Source organism: Myotis myotis, unplaced genomic scaffold (assembly GCF_014108235.1).
Source record: "Myotis myotis isolate mMyoMyo1 unplaced genomic scaffold, mMyoMyo1.p scaffold_m19_p_2, whole genome shotgun sequence".
NCBI lineage: Eukaryota > Metazoa > Chordata > Mammalia > Chiroptera > Vespertilionidae > Myotis > Myotis myotis.
The window spans coordinates 208420599-208438083 of NW_023416324.1; the positions used below are offsets into that span (position 1 = coordinate 208420599).

Sequence of the window (17485 nt, forward strand, 5' to 3'; positions counted from 1 at the left end):
CTGTAATCGTGGACCTGGGCTTGGTCCCTTCCTTCCCCCATTCACGGGAGCGTGAATCTGGAACGTGGGTGCCCCCTGCATAATGCACCCAGGTTCTGTATTACAGCCTCCAAGGGCCCAGAACAAAGCTTTTGCGGAGTGTTCCCACTGAGCAGGGTCATTACAGGGGCACAGCACAGCTACACGTCATGAAAACGCCACGTCATAAACTTCACTGTTGCCACATTTGTGACAGCACTTGGTGCCAAGAAAGATGGTCCTGGGCTGTCCTAACTCCCTCAGTATCCCCATGAGCTCAGCCCGGATCAGGGCAAGTCTCTCCTGGTTGACGATCCCCTGGGTCCTGTAACACTCCAGGGGGACGGGGTACAGCTCGCGCTCCAAACTGCGCAGCCCGGCCGTGTGGCAGTTCCCCACGGTGGCCACGGAGAGGGGGTTCTCGGGGATGGTGAAGTCCCTGAGCTGGTGGCAGCGGCTCAGGACAGGCAGGATGACCTCGACTTGGGAGTCCACCATCGCACAGTTATCCAGGCCCAGGTCCTGGAGGGTGGGTGCCACTGCCTCCAGCAGAGCTCGGAGGGGCTCGGGACTAAAATCCACGAGGCTGAGACCAAATAGACGCAGGGACTTCAGCTGCCTGAGGTTCGGGCACTGGAACAGGTGTCTCAGGTCTGAATGCGTCAGCTGCTGGCAATTCATTACGGAGTTTGTTCAAGGGGGTCTGCAGGCACCTGGGGAGAGATGAAGCGGTTAGTACCTGGGGACGGGGGCAACAGGTAGAGGGGGGGCAGCAGGTGGCAGAAGATGGATTTGTCCAAGCCCAGGGCTGTCTTCACAATCTGATGAAGGCCAGCAGCCAGGACACCCAGTCTCCTTTTAGGCTGGGTCAAGTTCACAACATCGCCAGAGCTTCCTTTGCTCAGCTGCCAAGCAGAGCACTGCACTCTGGAGGGTGACTGGACATAAGGGAAACCCCGGGAGCCTGCTCAGAGAGCCTCACAGTGTCTAGGTTAAGGGTGGGCATCACTTGAACCTTAAGTTTGGGAGACAAAACCAAGAATGCTCTCAACGCAGGCTTCCTTCTGTCCACTGCTTGGGCTCCAGGCACCGGATATCTGGGCAACATGAGGCTAGTTCAGTGGTCGGCAAACTGCGGCTCGTGAGCCACATGCGGCTCTTTGGCCCCTTGAGTGCGGCTCTTCCACAAAATACCGACCTCTGCGCATGGGCCACGAAGTTTCAATTGCACTGTACGTGCGCGCCCGCACGAGGCATTTTGTGGAAGAGCCACATTCAAGGGGCCAAAGCCACATGTGCGTGGCAGCTGCAGTTTGCCGACCGCTGGTCTAGTTCATGTAATACATAAAGAACAAACATGGCACTAACAGGTTTGACTCAGTGGATAGAGCGTTGGCCTTTGCATTGACGCATCTCAGGTTTGATTACCACTCAAGCACATGCACCTCATTTGCAGGCTCAATCCCAGGCCCTGGTTGGGGCATGAGCAGGGGCAACCAATCAATGTGTCACTCTCACATAGATGTTTCTCTCTCTTTCTTCCCCTCCCTTCCACTCTCTAAAAATCAATGGGAAAAATATCCTCAGGTGAGGATTTAAGAGAGAGAGAGAGAGAGGGAGGGAGGGAGGGAGGGAGGGGCAGACCTGGGCAAGATCCTGCATCAGCAACTGGGAGGCCAGTCTGCAGAGGCATCTTCCACCACAAACCACCTGTCACTCTTTGCAGTCCTTTCCCTCCTGCTCTCTTAGCTGCGGGATCCTGCCTTTACTTTCTACTAATGACCTTTCTGGAGCCCAGGACCACCTCTGACAGATGGGGAAGCTGAGACAGGCTCACGTGTGTTCACGTGGCCGGTGGGCACAGAGCTTCTGTCTGGAAATGCTCCATGCGATGTGGCTTTTCCTCCTCCCTCCCTCTTCCTAAGTCCTGGTCACTTAGACATCTCTCCCTAAGGGAGCATTCACAGACCCAGGCTCCCTGGGTCACTGATTGAGCCAGTTCTGCTACCCCTCCTGACAGGCGGATTTTAAAACATCCTGCTCGAAGGTGCTCACAGGATAACACCATTCAAAGCAGAAGAAAAGACCACTCCCTTGACATTCTGGGGCTGCGACCAGTGTTAGACAGCTCACCTGAGTATCTGGTCCAGACGGCCTCGGAGGAAGGAGGGAGAATCCATTTTGAGGTCCCGGAGGTGCTGCAACCTGAGCATCTGAGAGAGGAATTGGGAAAAGGATCCCTGCTCCTCCTGCTGTTTCCTGTCCCAATCCTCTTCCTCCTCCCACTCCTGCTCCTCTTCCTCCTCCTCTTTCGCCTCATAACTCCTTCTCATCTCCTCTCCTCCCTCTGTCCTCCTCACCTATCCCTGTCTCCTCATCTACCTCTGCTCCACTTCTCCTCTCTCCTGTCACCTCATCCTCCCTCCTCCCTGTCCTCCTCCTCCATCTCTTGCTCTTCCACCTCCTCCTCTTCCTCCTCCACCTCTTCCTCCTGCTCTTCCTCCTCTACCTCTTCCTCCTCTTCCTCCTCCTCTTCCTCCATCTCCTCCTCTTCCACATCCTCCTCCTCCACATCCTCCTCCTCTTCTGTCAACACGTGGGTGTGGGGGAGAGAGAGTCTCTGCAGGTTACGCATCTGACCCAGGTAAAGAGCAAACGTCCCCAGGGTGGGCAGGTCCCACGTGTAGTTCACGTCCACCTCCTGGAGGCAGTCCAGCTGCACCCCATCCAGGACCTTGCTGACCCTCTGGAAGGGCACCTTGGAAATCCTTAGCGTCGCAGCACAGGTGTACCAACCCTTCCCTCTGCTGGGCCCACTGGATGATGAACTTGAGAAACTCATCCCCGTTCCCTTTCATTGAAGTTAAGGTCTAAGAACACCTCCAAGGGAGCCAGGGGGTGCTCAGTGTTGGGGCTGGAGCCGTGCACAGCCACTGGTCCCGCAGGTGAGCAATTCCGGGTGCTGTCTCCACACCACATTCTCCAGAAGTTGGCTCCCGTGTTCCTTAAATCCAGCACTCGCAGTTCGCACCTCCTGTGGGGAAAGCAGGACATTAGCTGAGATTCTCCCAGATCAACAATGCATTGACTGAGATGCTTTATGGACAGTGTGGCTCAGTGGTGGAGCATCTACCTATGAACCAGGAGGTCAAGGTTTGCTTCCCAATGAGGGCACATGCCTGGGTTGCAGGCTCATTACCCAGTGAGGGGGGAGTGTGTGTGTGTGTGTGTGTGTGTCTAGGAGGCAGCCAATCAATTATTCTCTCTCAGCATTGATGCTTCTATCTCTATCACTCCTTTCCTCTCTGAAATCAATTAAAAATTTTTTTTAAAAAAAAGATCAACAGGAGGAGGGCAGGTCAGAATGAGACTGACATTCTGAGTTGAGGCAACAATCAGACTCCACCCCCATCCTGAGCTTCTACTTTGAATCCCAAGGTCAGCTTCTCCCTTGCCCTCCTTTCCCTGTGCTTTGCTTGGCTCATCTCCTTCCCTTCCATCCCTCCTGCTCAACACTTCGTGTACCTTTCAGTACCACTGGGAGGAGGCAGGGCAGGTTTTGCAGGTGGCCCTGCCCAGTAGGCAGTCCTCCACTTCCCACAGTGAGCTTTGTAGTGTGCAAGGGCTCCCTGAGCCCCACTGGCACCATCAGAAACAAGGGTCCACCCTTGTTGCCCTCCACATGCGCTGACCCACCCTGTCTCTGGGATGCCCAGGACCCTACCAGGCACCTGGAGCAGCCTTACCTGGGGCGATCCTCTTGGGCAAGCAGACCATCAAGCCCCTCCAACACTGCTCTTAAGACCATGACTGGAGGCAGCCTCATCAAGCTCCCCAGAGGGAGGACTGGGAAGGGCTAGGCTTGCACCAAAACCTTCAGGGGCTTCCGCATTGTCCTCCGGCAGGGGCAGGCCTGAATGAACAGCGGCGGGAAGAGCTCAGCAGGCAGGTACTCCAGAGCTGCGATGGCCGATGGCTGAGGCCTGGTCCCTCAGCAGGCTCTCTCCTGCCAGCCGCAGGAGTGGGGGTGGGGTCCAGACGCTCATCTTCAAGGTGCTCAGAAAAAAATCCTGCAGAAATGTCTAGGGAACAAGGATCCTTGTCAGGCCAAACATTTGAGCCCCATCAACTCACTCCCCATCCACCAGAGGAATCAACTCAGGGCCAAAGCCACTGCCTGGCACAGTGAGAGCCTCAGGTTAGTGAGTGCCATTCTGGGCTCGGTGACCGCAGAGCCATAGCTCGCCCCTGCAGGCCCAGGACAAGCATCTCAGAAGCACCCACATCTTTCATTCCAGTCTGACTGGGAAGTGGTTCCTCAGAAACATGAAAGCTGACCCCCACCTTTTTGGGGGAAGAGTTTCAGACCAATAAAGGGACACAAACTGAATATTTAAAAATTTCAGAAATAAAACCACAGTTAAGTTTTCATTAAGAAGGAGGGTTGGTCACGGAATCAGCTTGGTTAGACATTTAAAAATAAACCAAAGCACAAATCCAAATGTTTGAAATTCAGGCAAAATTACACTTAGAGGCAAAATCAAGCCCTTAACTCTGTTTGTGTGGGGGGGAAAAAAAAGGCACCGTGAGGCTGGCTGCCTTAGCTGAGGTGGTTAACTCACCTGCTGTGACCGGGTCGGCTGGGGCTCAGATCTCAGACCTGGTGGAGAACCAGGGCACTGACTGCAGAGCTGGAGAAATCGGAATCTCTCCTCTGGTGCCTGAGGTTTTTATACACCTTCTCAAATGCTACCAGCCAACCAGAACCCTCAGTCCCCATCCCTTTATTCTAAAAAGATTATTGCCTCTCTCCAGATTAATGGATTGAGAGAACGTTAGGGAGGGGCAAGGTTGAGGCCTGGCTCATGGATTCCTTCACAGACACTGACTGAGGTTGACTGATGGCCCATAGTTGTCATCCTCGGTATGAGACAGTGAAGGATGTAAGGGGTTCCTGACCTTAGAAAGGAAAACACAACCTGAGAGCATGGTTGCTGGGAGTGTTCGGCCACATCAAAGTTATCAGAACGTTACAGAGTTAAACAGCCTGGAGAACACAATGGCGTCATCCCCAAGAAAAGAAACAAAATGGGTCCATGCATCACGTTCGGTTTTTGCCAGGTGACATAGCAGACCATGAGCTACTCAGGGAGCAAGGGGTGGGCAACTGAGGATGTAGCCGTCCCTCCAGACCACAGGCTTCTCTGAGGGAGGGGAGGTCAGAATCACCATGAGAAGCAGGGTCAGGGCTGGGCAGGGTGGGGGTGGGCCATCCTAATGGAACTCTGTGAATGACCCAGGGCCATGGATCATTTTTCTTTTTTTTAAATAAAATCTTTATTGTTCAGATTATTACAGTTGTTCCTCTTTTTTTCCCCCATAGCTCCCCTCCACCCAGTTCCCACCACCCCCTCCGCCCTCACCGCCCCCCCCCCCCGTCCTCATCCATAGGTGCACGATTTTTGTCCAGTCTCTTCCCGCATCCCCCACACCCCTTTCCCCCCACAAGAACAGTCAGTCCACTCCCTTTCTATGCCCCTGATTCTATTGTAATCACCAGTTTTTTTATGTTCATCAGATTATTTACTCACATGATTTTTAGATTCACTTGTTGATAGATGTGTATTTGTTGTTCATAATTTGTATCTTTACCTTTTCCTTCTTTTTCCTCTTCTTAAAGGATACCTTTCAGCATTTCATATAATACTGGTTGGGTGGTGATGAACTCCTTTAGCTTTTCCTTATCTGTGAAGCTCTTTATCTGACCTTCAATTCTGAATGATAGCTTTGCTTGGTAAAGTAATCTTGGTGGTAGGTTCTTGCTATTCATCACTTTGAATATTTATTTATTTTTTTTACTGTGTTTTTTTTTATTAAATCTTTATTGTTCAGATTATTACATTTGTTCCTCTTTTTTCCCCCACAACTCCCTCCACCCAGTTCCCGCCCCACCCTCCGCCCTCACTCCCCACCCACTGTCCTCATCCATGGATGTACAATTTTTGTCTAATCTCTTCCCACATCCCCCACACCCCTTCCCCCCCCAAGAATAGTCAGTCCATTCCCTTTCTATGGGACCTATACTGCGGGGTAGGGGAGGCCAGGGCATTGTTAAAGGCGGGGGGGAAAAGGAGACATATGTAATACTCTTTGTAATACTTTAAGCAATAAAACAATTAAAAAAACAATTAAGCATATCAAGGATTAAAAATGAAAATATCATATGATCATCTCCAAAGATGGGGAAAAGCATTTGACAAAATTCAGTTAGCTATTCAGGATATTTTGAAAACTCTCAGCACAAGGGGATGTAAGATAATTTCTCAATATGATAAAGGCCCATCTCAAAATATTCTAGAGCCAAACAGAAACCCAAAAAGAAAAAGAAAAAGAAAAAAGATCCTAGAGCCAAATTCACACTTAACCAGGAAGGATGGAATGCTTTCTCCTTGGATCAGGCACAAGGCAATGCAAGAAAGAAAAGGCATACAAATCAGAAAGGAAGAGAGAACTGTCCATATTTGCAAACAATATAGACATTTCTAGAGAAAAGCTTACAGACTGCACACCCACACCCCCGGAACTGCCTGAATTCAGCAGAGGAACAGCATAAAGATCAATATCTAGCCCTAACTGGTTTGGCTCAGTGGATGGAGGGTTGGCCTGGGGACTGAAAGGTCCCAGGTTCAATTCTGCTCAAGGGCATGTACCTTGATTGCAGGCACATTCCCAGTGGGAGGTGTGCAGGAGGCAGCTGATGGATGTGTGTCTCTCATTGATGTTTGTAACTCTATCCCTCTCCCTTCCTCTCCATCAAAAATCAATAAAATATATTTTTTTAAAAAGATCAATATCTAACAGTCCCTTGTATTTCAATGCCAGCTCTGAGTAACAATCAATTGCAATTGAAATTAAAATTCCATTTGCAGCAGCATCCAAAACCATGATACCTAGGGATAAGTGTAATAAAATATGGTCAAGACCCATACATTAAAAACTATAAAACAGACTGACAGAAGTTAAGGAGGACCTACATAAATGGAGAGATATTGAAAGGCTTGATATGGTTAAGGTGTCAATTTCCATAAATCTACAGATCCCATCCCAATCAAAATTCCATTAGCCTTTTTATTGGTAGAATTGAGAGTCTTATTTTATTTGTGCTTGGTCTTTTATGAGAACTTTATAAGAACTGTTGATGGCCCCGTTTTCTTTGTTTGTGTTTTTAATTTATTAATTTTATCTATTTATTATTTTTTATTTATTGAATTCACCGGATAACAAAATTATACAGGCTTCTGTTGCACAAATCTACAACACATCACCGGTCCACCATATTGTGTGTTCTCCACCCCAAGCCAAGTCTCCATCCATCACCATTTATCGCTTTGGGTGACAAGGCTCTGTCAGTACAGGTCCATCCGTTGTAACAAATGTACCGCCCAGTGGAGGGTGTGGGGGATGTGCGGGCTGTGGGTGGTGGGGAAGCTGTGAGTGTGGAGGAGCAGGGGTCTAGGGCAGTGAATGCCAACCTCTGAGACATGTGTCAGAGGTGACACGCGAACTCATTTTGGGTGACAGGCATCAATAGAGACAAAAAATTGCATAATTCAAATATTTGTCTCGAAACGGCCAGAGTTGGGCATCACTCAAGCAATATTATTACTCATGTTACTCATGATCAATAATGCAATTCTAAAACCAGATGTAAACATGTACATCAGTGTTGAGTAGCAAAGACACATAGTGAAAACATCCAAGATACATTGTTCTGATATTGACATGAATATAAAAAGGTTAAGAATTGCACTATAGCCCTAACCAGTTTGGCTCAGTGGATAGAGCGTCAGCCTGCAGACTCAAGGGTTCCAGGTTCGATTCCGGTCGAGGGCATGTACATTGGTTGCGGGCATATCCCCAGTAGGGAGTGTGCAGGAGGCAGCTGATCGATGTTTCTCTCTCATCGATGTTTCTAACTATCCCTCTCCTTCCTCTCTGTAAAAAATCAATAAAATATATTTTAAAAAAAAGAATTGCACTATAAAGAGATTAATCTTTACTCATGACATTTTATTTTTACTAGCCTGACAAAATGCCCAATTCTGGAAACGGCCTCGTTATTGTCAACATGTGCCCGGGTAAGCTTCCCGTGCGTTCGGGTGCATTTGGCAAACAGACGCACTTGATTGCCATGTTCCTTAAGAGACAGGAGTGGGAGGGTTAGAAGAAAAAGATATACAGTGCAACAGTGCTCGACCAGACATTCTGCATGTTGGATAATTGATTACAGCATCATATATTTGTTGGTTATACATACTATCTTTGAATTGTTTTGCACCAGGAGTCAGTGCAACAACACTGCAAAAAGTTAATAGGTAAGAAACCTATCAACCTTTTATAAAAAAACGCCGTGATTTGTATTTATTTATTTTTACAGTCTTGTGATGGAGAATCAAAAAAAATAAAAAAGCCGGATTGAATGATAAAGGAAGTGGAAGTAGCAGTAGCCAACCCTTTCAAGACATATGGACCGAGATGTACGAGATTGTCGACAGAAACTACAGATCATTGTGCATACTGTGTAATGAAACGGTAGTAAGCAGAGAATGGAATGTAAAGAGACATTCTGAAACTAATCATTGTCAGCTCTTTAAAAAAAAGTATCGATGAAAGGAAGGAATACATTTCTAGGCAGCTATACTTCTATCTATAATAGTCAATCAAATTCCATCATTAACTTTGTAAGCTGCTCTATAAATTTAACATCAACAAGTTACTGTATTGCTCCTCCATAGCTCAGCATGGAAATGCCCTCAGTGACGGAGAGTTTATTAAGGAAACATTTCTATGACGTGCACCAGCTCTATTTCACGATATGAAAAATAAAGATGATAGTATTAAAAGAATTTCTGAGTTACCACTCAGTAGAAATACTATCAAAGACAGAATAATAGATCTTAACAAAAACGTACAACATCAATTAAAAACAGACTTAAATAGTTGTAAATATTTTTCGATTTCTCTTGATGAAACTACTGATGTCATCAAATGCACGGTTGGCCATTATTGCTAGATATTCTGATGGTCTCACAATGAGAGGAGAGTGGATAAAGTTAGAATCAGAGCCAAAAAGTACATCAGGAAACGAAATATGTAAGGTCGTTATAAAAACATTCAGTGACCTAAACATTGATATCTCTAAAATTGTGTCAGTCACGACAGATGGGGCACCAAATATGGTGGGGGAAAAATGTGGGATTCCTGAAATTGTTTATGGAAGCCATTAGACATCCACTTGGACCTTGTCATTGCATTATCCACCAGGAGGTGTTGTGTGCCAAATCGGGATTCTCAGAATTGAATGATTTCATGTCAGTTGTAACAAAAATTGTGAATTTTATAGCTTCTCAACCCCTTCACAGGCGAGAATTTTCTGCACTTTTACAGGAAGTTGATTCAACCTACAATGGACTACTGATGTTCAATAATGTGAGATGGCTGAGTCGAGGTAAAGTACTTGAGTGATTTGTGGAGTGCTTTGAAGAAATTACAGTATTTATTGAGAAGAAGGATCTGGCAAACTTTCCTCAGATCAATGATCAGAAGTGGGTCAGCAATTTGATGTTTTTTACAGATCTCTCTGTTCATATGAATGAACTAAACTTAAAATTACAAGGTTTTGGAGTAAGTATTGACATAATGTTCAAATCTTTTGAAAGTAAACTTAAAATTTTCAAGGGAGACATTGAAACTAAAACTTATAAGTATTTTCCTCGGATAAAAAAGTATTTCGAGAAGGCCACTACAACGAGTGTAATGGAGTTCATACTTATGTACCAGAATATAGTAAACGCGTAATTTGAACAGTTCAGCGAAAGATTCAACCAATTTAGAAGCCTAGAACAGACCATTAAAATAATTAAGTATCCGGATGTAGTTGTTTACAGTACTTTGGAATTACAGAATTTCCAATGGATGCAAATTGACGATTTAGAGAAGCAACTTGCAGATTTTCAAGGTAGCATTTGGACTCATGTGTTTGTCGACTTAAGATCGAAACTTGAAAATCTGGAACGAAATCGTTTGAATAATGAAGAAGAGTGCAACTATGAACAAGAAACTTTGAGTGCTTGGAACAGAGTACCTGACACTTTTAGCGACATAAAAAATCTAGCGATGGCTTTGCTAACAATTTTTTCATCAACATATTTTTGTGAGACTTTGTTCTCAGCATTAAATAATATTAAAACGAACAAAAGAAACCAGCTAACAGATGAGGTTACTGGCGCTTGCTTGGCCTTTAAGTGCACCAAGTATGAACCTGAAATCAAAGAATTAGCAGACAAACTTCAGCACCAAAAAAGTCACTAATTTCTAGTTTTCCTACCATTTGATTATCATTGTTTTTATTATTGTTTTTTCCTAAATGTACATTGTTTTTCTGTTTTTGTTCATTTTATACTTGTTTTTGGCTGATTTTTCTTTGTTAAATGGCATTTAAATATATAAAATAAATATAAAAAAATATTTTTTTACTATGGTTCCAAATATCAAAAAAAAATTAAGAATATTTCTATATGTGACATGGCACCTGAGTTAAGTTAGGGTTTTTCAAAATTTTGACACGCCAAGCTCAAAAGGTTCGCCATCACTGGTCTAGGGGAACTCTCTACCTTCTGCTCAATTTCACTGTGAACCTGAAACTGCTCTGATAAATAAAATCTAATTTTTAAAGCATTTGTATTGATCTCATAGAGGAAGGGGGCGGGATTAGAGATAGAAATATCACTGAAGAGAATGAATCATTGATTGGCTGCCTTCTGTACGCCCTACACAGGGGATTGAGCTGGCAATGGGGATGTATGCCCTGACCAGGAACTGAACCATGACCTCCTAGTTCATAAGTCAACGCTCAACCACTGAGCCACACCAGCTAGGCAATAAAGTCTACTTCTATTTTTTTATTAAATATTTATTGTTCAGATTATTACAGTTGTTCCTCATTTTACCCCCCATAGCACCCCTCCACCCGGTTCCCACCGCACCCTCCGCCCTCAATTCCCCCCCCCCACTGTCCTCATCCATATGTGCGATTTTTGTTCCATCTCTTCCCGCATCCCCTACACCCCTTACCCCTCGCCAAGAATAGTCAGTCCACTCCCTTTCTATGCCCCTGATTCTATTATAATCACCAGTTTATTCTGTTCTTCAGATTATTTATTCACTTGATTTTTAGATTCACTTGTTGATAGATGTGTATTTGTTGTTCATAATTTGTATCTTTACCTTTTTCTTCTTTTTCCTCTTATTAAAGGATATCTTTCAGCATTTCATATAATACTGGTTGGGTTGTGATGAACTCCTTTAGCTTTTCCTTATCTGTGAGGCTCTTTATCTGACCTTCAATTCTGAATGATAGCTTTGCTTGGTAAAGTAATCTTGGTTGTAGGTTCTTGGCATTCATCAATTTGAATATTTCTTGCCACTCCTTTCTGGCCTGCAAAGTTTCTGTTGAGAAATCAGCTGACAGTCGTATGGGTACTCCCTTGTAGGTAACTGGCTGTTTTTCTCTTGCTGTTTTTAAGATTCTCTCTTTGTCATTTGTTCTTGGCATTTTAATTATGATGTGTCTTGGTGTGGTCCTCTTTGGATTCCTTTTGTTTGGGGTTCTCTGCACTTCCTGGACTTGTAAGTCTATGTCTTTCACCAGGAAGGGGAAGTTTTCTGTCATTATTTCTTCAAATAGGTTTTCAATATCTTGCTCTCTCTCTTCTTCTGGCACCCCTATAATTCAGATGTTGGTATTGAAAACCTATTTGAAGAAATAAGAAATATTCAAATTGATGAATGCCAAGAACCTACAACCAAGATTACTTTACCCAGCAAAGCTATCATTCAGAATTGAAGGTCAGATAAAGAGCTTCACACATAAGAAAAAGTTATAGGAGTTCATCACCACCAACCAAGTATTATATGAAATGCTGAAAGGTATCCTTTAAGAAGAGGAAGAAGAAGAAAAAGGCAAAGATACAGATTATGAACAACAAATACACATCTATCAACAAGTGAATCTAAAAATCAAGTGAATAAATAATCTGAAGAACAGAATAAACTGGTGATTATAATAGAATCAGGGGCATAGAAAGGGAGTGGACTGACTTCTTGGGGGGGGGGAGGGGTGTGGGAGATGCGGGAAGAGACTGGACAAAAATCGTGCACCTCAAAACAACAATGAGGTACCATCTCACACCTGTCAGAATGGCTATCATCAACAAATCAACAAAGGACAAGTGCTGGAGAGGATGTGGAGAAAAAGGAACACTCGTGCACTGCTGGTGGGAATGCAGACTGGTGCAGCCACTATGGAAGACAGTATGGAGTTTCCTCAAAAAACTAAAAATGGAACTCCCATTTGACCCCGTGATCCCACATCTAGGAATATATCCCAAGAAAACAGAAAAACCAATCAGATATGATATATGCACCCTTATGTTCATGGCAGCACAATTCGCCACAGCTAAGATCTGGAAACAGCCTAAGTGCCCATCAGTAGATGAATGGATTAGAAAACTGTGGCCTAGCCGGTTTGGATCAGTGGATAGAGCGGCAGCCTGCAGACTCAAGGGTCCCAGGTTCGATTCTGGTCAAGGGCATGTACCTTGGTTGCGGGCACATATCCAGTGGGGAGTGTGCAGGAGGCAGCTGATCGATGTTTCTCTCTCATCGATGTTTCTAACTCTCTATCCCTCTCCTTTCTTCTCTGTAAAAATCAATAAAATATTATTATTAAAAAAGAAAATGTTATTAAAAAAATAAAATAATAATAAAAAAATAATAAAATATTATTAAAAAAAAGAAAACTGTGGTACATCTACAGGATGGAATACTATGCTGCTGTAAAAAAGAAGGAACTCTTACCATTTGCAACGGCATGGATGGAACTGGAGAGCATTATGCTAAGTGAAATAAGCCAGTCAATGAAGGAAAAATACATGATCTCACTCATTTATGGATAATAGAGATCATTATAAACTTATGAACAAAAATAGATACAGAGGCAGAGCAGCCTCCAACATACTGTCAAACTACAGCGGGAAGGCCGGGCAGGGTTGGGGGGCAGGAGGGGGGGGGGGTAAGAGATCAACCGAAGGACTTGTATGCATGCGTATAAGCATAACCAATGGACGTAAGACACTGGCGGGGAGGGAAGGCCAGGGGATTGTCAAGGGCGGGGAAAAAAGGAGACATGTGTAATACTCTTTGTAATACTTTAAGCAGTAAAACAATTTAAAAATATCGTGCACCTATGGATGAGGACAGTGGGGGCGGGTAAGGGCGGAGCGTGGGGTGGGAACCGGGTGGAGGGGAGCTATAGGGGGAAAAAAGAGGAACAACTGTAATTATCTGAACAATAAAGATTTAATTTAAAAAAAGAAAAAAGAAAAAAAAATAAAGTCCTACAATTGGCTCCTCGCTGAGGGGGCGTGGCTAGGCCCTGGGGGCGTGGCTGGGCTCTAGGGCGGTAACAGCCAGTTTAAAGCCTGGCTGAGGCGCGGTGGCCCACGCCGGGTGGCTGTTACCTGTGGAGTCATGGAGGAGTGCGCTTGCCTCTGCGGCCTGGGCTCTTCGCCGGGATGTCCGTGTCGTCAGAAGCGCCAGCGCCCAGCTGAGACTGCAGTCGCTGATGGCAAGCAGGCCCAGGAAGACAAGCACGTGGAGGGGGACGCGGCGGCGCGGTGCTGTGCGGGGAGTGGAGGAATCCCGAGCCCCACGCCGCCCCCGCCGCCCCCGCCGGCCCCGCACTGCTCCCTGCAGGACCTGCCGGTGGAGATGCTGGTGGCGATCTTCGCCTGCGTTCCCGGCACCGACCTGCCCAGCCTGGCCCGGGCCTGCACCAAATTCCACCACCTCCTGCACATCGACAGCATCTGGAGACGGCGCTGCCGCGAGGAGTTTGGCGTTCGTGAAAACCTGCAGAACCTGGAGATGATCGGTATGTCTTATCGGGAAGTCTATGCGAAGCTGTTCCCATACAGACACATTTTGGGACTGTGGCAGCTAGATACCGAGCACTATAGAACACTAGTGAATGTCGCGGTGGACGGCTTATGCATTACTGGTTGGAAATACAGGCCTTCCCTTCACACCCATGAGGGCGGCCCAATACATTTCAGGCCCTCGTTCAGAATTCGCCCGACGAAGAGGAAATCAGCCAAGGTGGAGTGCATGGAGGGCCTCGACAACAGGCCCCACCACCGCCACATGCAGATTCGGAAGGACAGGTTCACGACCCAGTGCAAGAACACAGACCACGGAACGCATTTACCCAGGCGGCTTAGGGAAGAGGGGGGGCGGGTGGTGGAGGAGAGACAGCGGTATAACTGGCTGACCTACCGCCGCCTCTACCTCCCGCCGCGCCACCCGGACGACCTCATCAGGCCTGGCCTCTTCCAATACTACTACGATGCCTTCCACCTAAAGATCGCCATGCTCAGCTTCCATGGGAAGTATGCCAGGGTCACCAAGATCACGGGAGTCTCCAAGAAGACGTTAGAGATCCACCTCACGCGCCGCATCCAGCTGCGAGATGGCGAGATCTTCCGCAACTTCAAAGAGCTCTCCCGTGTGGTCCAGGAGATTGACAAGCAGGTGATCCGGGAGCAGCAGCAGCAGCAAGAACGTGGGACTGAGGAAAGCCAGGGCCATGGCTGGCAGAGCCCTGCCTAGCCCAGCGTGGGGGTGTCCAGGGCTGCAGCTTCGGAGGAGCAGCCTGTTCAGTTTGTTCTGCCTGTGGACGTGCGCTCAATAGACCAGAACTACCCCGCCACCTGCAGGATGTGTTTCTATGTCGTGGACACTGTTACCTTACCTGGCTTCGCCTACCCCAGGCGCTTCCCTGGAGTCTTCATCCTGTTCGATGAGAACCACTTTGGGTTCATCTGGCTGGAGTTGAAATACTTCTTCCTGTACAGCAGAGTCCAGAACACCTTCCAGAATGTGGAGGCACCGTCCCCGCAGGCTTTCCTGGATATGCTCAAGAACATTCAGTGCATGCCCTAACCAGTTTGGCTCAGTGGGTAGAGCGTCCACCTGCGGCCTGAAGGGTCCCAGGTTCGATTCCAGTCAGGGGCATGTACCTCGGTTGCCGGCACATCCCCAGTAGGGGGTGTGCAGGAGGCAGCTGATCGATGTTTCTCTCTCATTGATGTTTCTAACTCTCTATCCCTCTCCCTTCCTCTCTGTAAAAAATCAATAAAAATATATTTTTGAAAAAACAAAACCCAGGACCCTTTACTCTACAGGCTGACACCCTATCCACTGAACAAAACCGGCTAGGGCATTATTCTCAATGTATTTAAAGAAGAAACAACTCCTGGTCACTGATCTTTAAAACCAGGTTTAAAGTTTAATTTGGGTCTCCCAACACAGTTAAACATTTGTAAAGTAATGTCCACATGCATTTTATAAAAGTAACAAAATTCTGATATCATTTTAAAAGGCACTTTTATATGAATCACCTAACATTTACATAAATCACCACAAAAATATTTATACATAAATAGCATCCACATAATAGCAGATTTAAAAAATACTCAATAGTACAGCCCTGCTTGCAACACTAACATGCCATCTGGTCTAAACAGCCAGTGGCACAGGTATCCTGGCTGTATCGAGTGGGTATAGGGTCAGGCCTCAGGCTTACTTGTGGCAGGGCCACAAACAAGTCCCAGCCTGGAGGGCAGAGCTCTCCTACCACAAGTAAGCCTGATCTTGTAGCCCTCCCTCCTTCCTTCCTAAGTAGCTAATGTGCTGTGGGAGGTGCAGCAAGTGTTGTCAAACAAGAACATTTGTATACATGTTAATCTACTCTTATTTTAATCAGACTATAAAATAAAGCATAAGCTTGCAGGATGGGTGTTTTGTGTCCTCATCCAGGCATGGGAGATCCACTAAGCCCCAGCTATATTCTCTTGTCTGTCTTTTCTTCAATCCTTCACTGCCCTTCCTCAGGTTCACCCTTGGCTGTGCTGGTGAGGCACACGTGAAGTCTGCAAGTTTGTTTTTTTTTCTGATAAACACCAGGGATGAATCCAATCTTTACTCAATAACCCCACTCCTACCTGTCACTCCCCACCTCCCAACACCCACCCCTCCCCCTGGGCTGGCTGCTACAGCTGTTTGGGTGAAGCAGGATCAGGGAGGCCTCATGCAGAAGCTAAGTCCAAGTGTGTGGTTTGTGCTGGGCTCTCTTCCCTGACCTCAGGAGTAGAGCATGAGACTGAGGGGGAAGAATGCTGGGGGCTTCTGCTGGAGGGAAAAAGGAAACACCCATTTATTGAGCTCTTCCTCTAAGCCAGGCCCAGTGCCAAGCCCTCAAAATGCACCATCTCCTTGGATCTGACAAGCATCCACTAAGCTGGGTGAGCACCATGATCCTCATTTTGCAGGGGAATTGAGCTTCTTGCCTAAGGTCCCCCTACCCAAAAGCACCAGCCCCTGAAACCTCAACTTGGAGTCTTCATTTGGGTGCCCTTTGATTAGGGTCACTGTGAAGGGTTAATTTTATGTGTCAACTTGACAGCGCTAAGGGTTGCCCAGGTAGCTGGTAAAACAACACTGGGTGTGAATGGATGGGGCTAGCTTTTGATTCATTCGATGAGTAAGGAGATCTTAGAGTGTTGGGGGGCTTCCTCCAAATTCTGGGGGAACAAGAGGAATAGAAAGAGGAAAGAAGAATGAATTCTCTCTTCTTTGGCTGAGATGTCCATTACACACACACACTCGCACACACACACACACTCGCACACACACACACACTCACACACACACACACACTCGCACACACACACACACTCACACAAGTCTTGGATTTCAGAGAGGAAGAGACAGGGATAATAGAAACATCAGTGATGAGAGAGAATCACTGATCAGAAGCCTCTTGCAACACAGTATGTGCCTTGACAGAGAACAGAACCGTGACCTCCTGGTTCATAGTTGAAGCTCAAGCACTGAGCCTTGCCAGCCAGGTGTGCGATGGCTATAAATATACCTGCCCGTGAACATTGGAGTTCCTGGTTCTCAAGACTTCAAACTCTAGGCTTTACAGCAGCTGCCCTTTATTCTCAGGCCTTTGGCTTCTGAGTGGGGGTTACTCCATGGGCTCCCTGGTTCTCAGACCTCCAGATTTAGACTGAGTTATACCATTGGCTTTACTGGTTCTCCAGTTTGTAAAGCACAGATAATATGAGCCTAGTCCTATAAATGTCTTACATACGTCCATGTAGACCCTATTGGTTAGTCCGGAGAACGCTGCCTAATACCGGTATCTAGCACAGGCAGTACCTCACCCCCGCCCCGTCCTGCGCTGTCCCCCGATTTCCCGCGCTGACCCCCGCTGCCCCTCGGCCCAAGGCCCGGAACTCCTCCGCGGGACCCAGCTACCGCGAGCGTAAGACCCGGGAGACGT

At 46.6% G+C, this 17485-nt stretch overlaps 1 protein-coding gene and 1 pseudogene across 1 annotated transcript; one reads left to right on the forward strand and one right to left on the reverse strand.

Moving 5' to 3' along the window:
- Nucleotides 1-186: 186 nt before the first annotated feature.
- On the reverse strand, nucleotides 187-13610 carry LOC118675803 (annotated as a pseudogene).
- On the forward strand, nucleotides 13609-14745 carry LOC118675804 (F-box only protein 31-like). Its single transcript, XM_036348585.1, has 2 exons — nucleotides 13609-13889; nucleotides 13944-14745. Exons 1-2 carry the CDS (start codon nucleotides 13609-13611, stop codon nucleotides 14743-14745), a joined length of 1083 nt encoding a protein of 360 aa, XP_036204478.1.
- Nucleotides 14746-17485: the final 2740 nt, after the last annotated feature.

Coding starts and splice junctions, on each gene's coding strand:
- LOC118675804 (XM_036348585.1), top strand. CDS start 13,609: ATGGAGGAGTGCGCTTGCCTCTGCGGCCTGGGCTCTTCGCCGGGATGT. Junction 13,890..13,943: donor TGCGTTCCCGGCACCGACCT/GCCCAGCCTGGC, acceptor GCACATCGACAG/CATCTGGAGACGGCGCTGCC.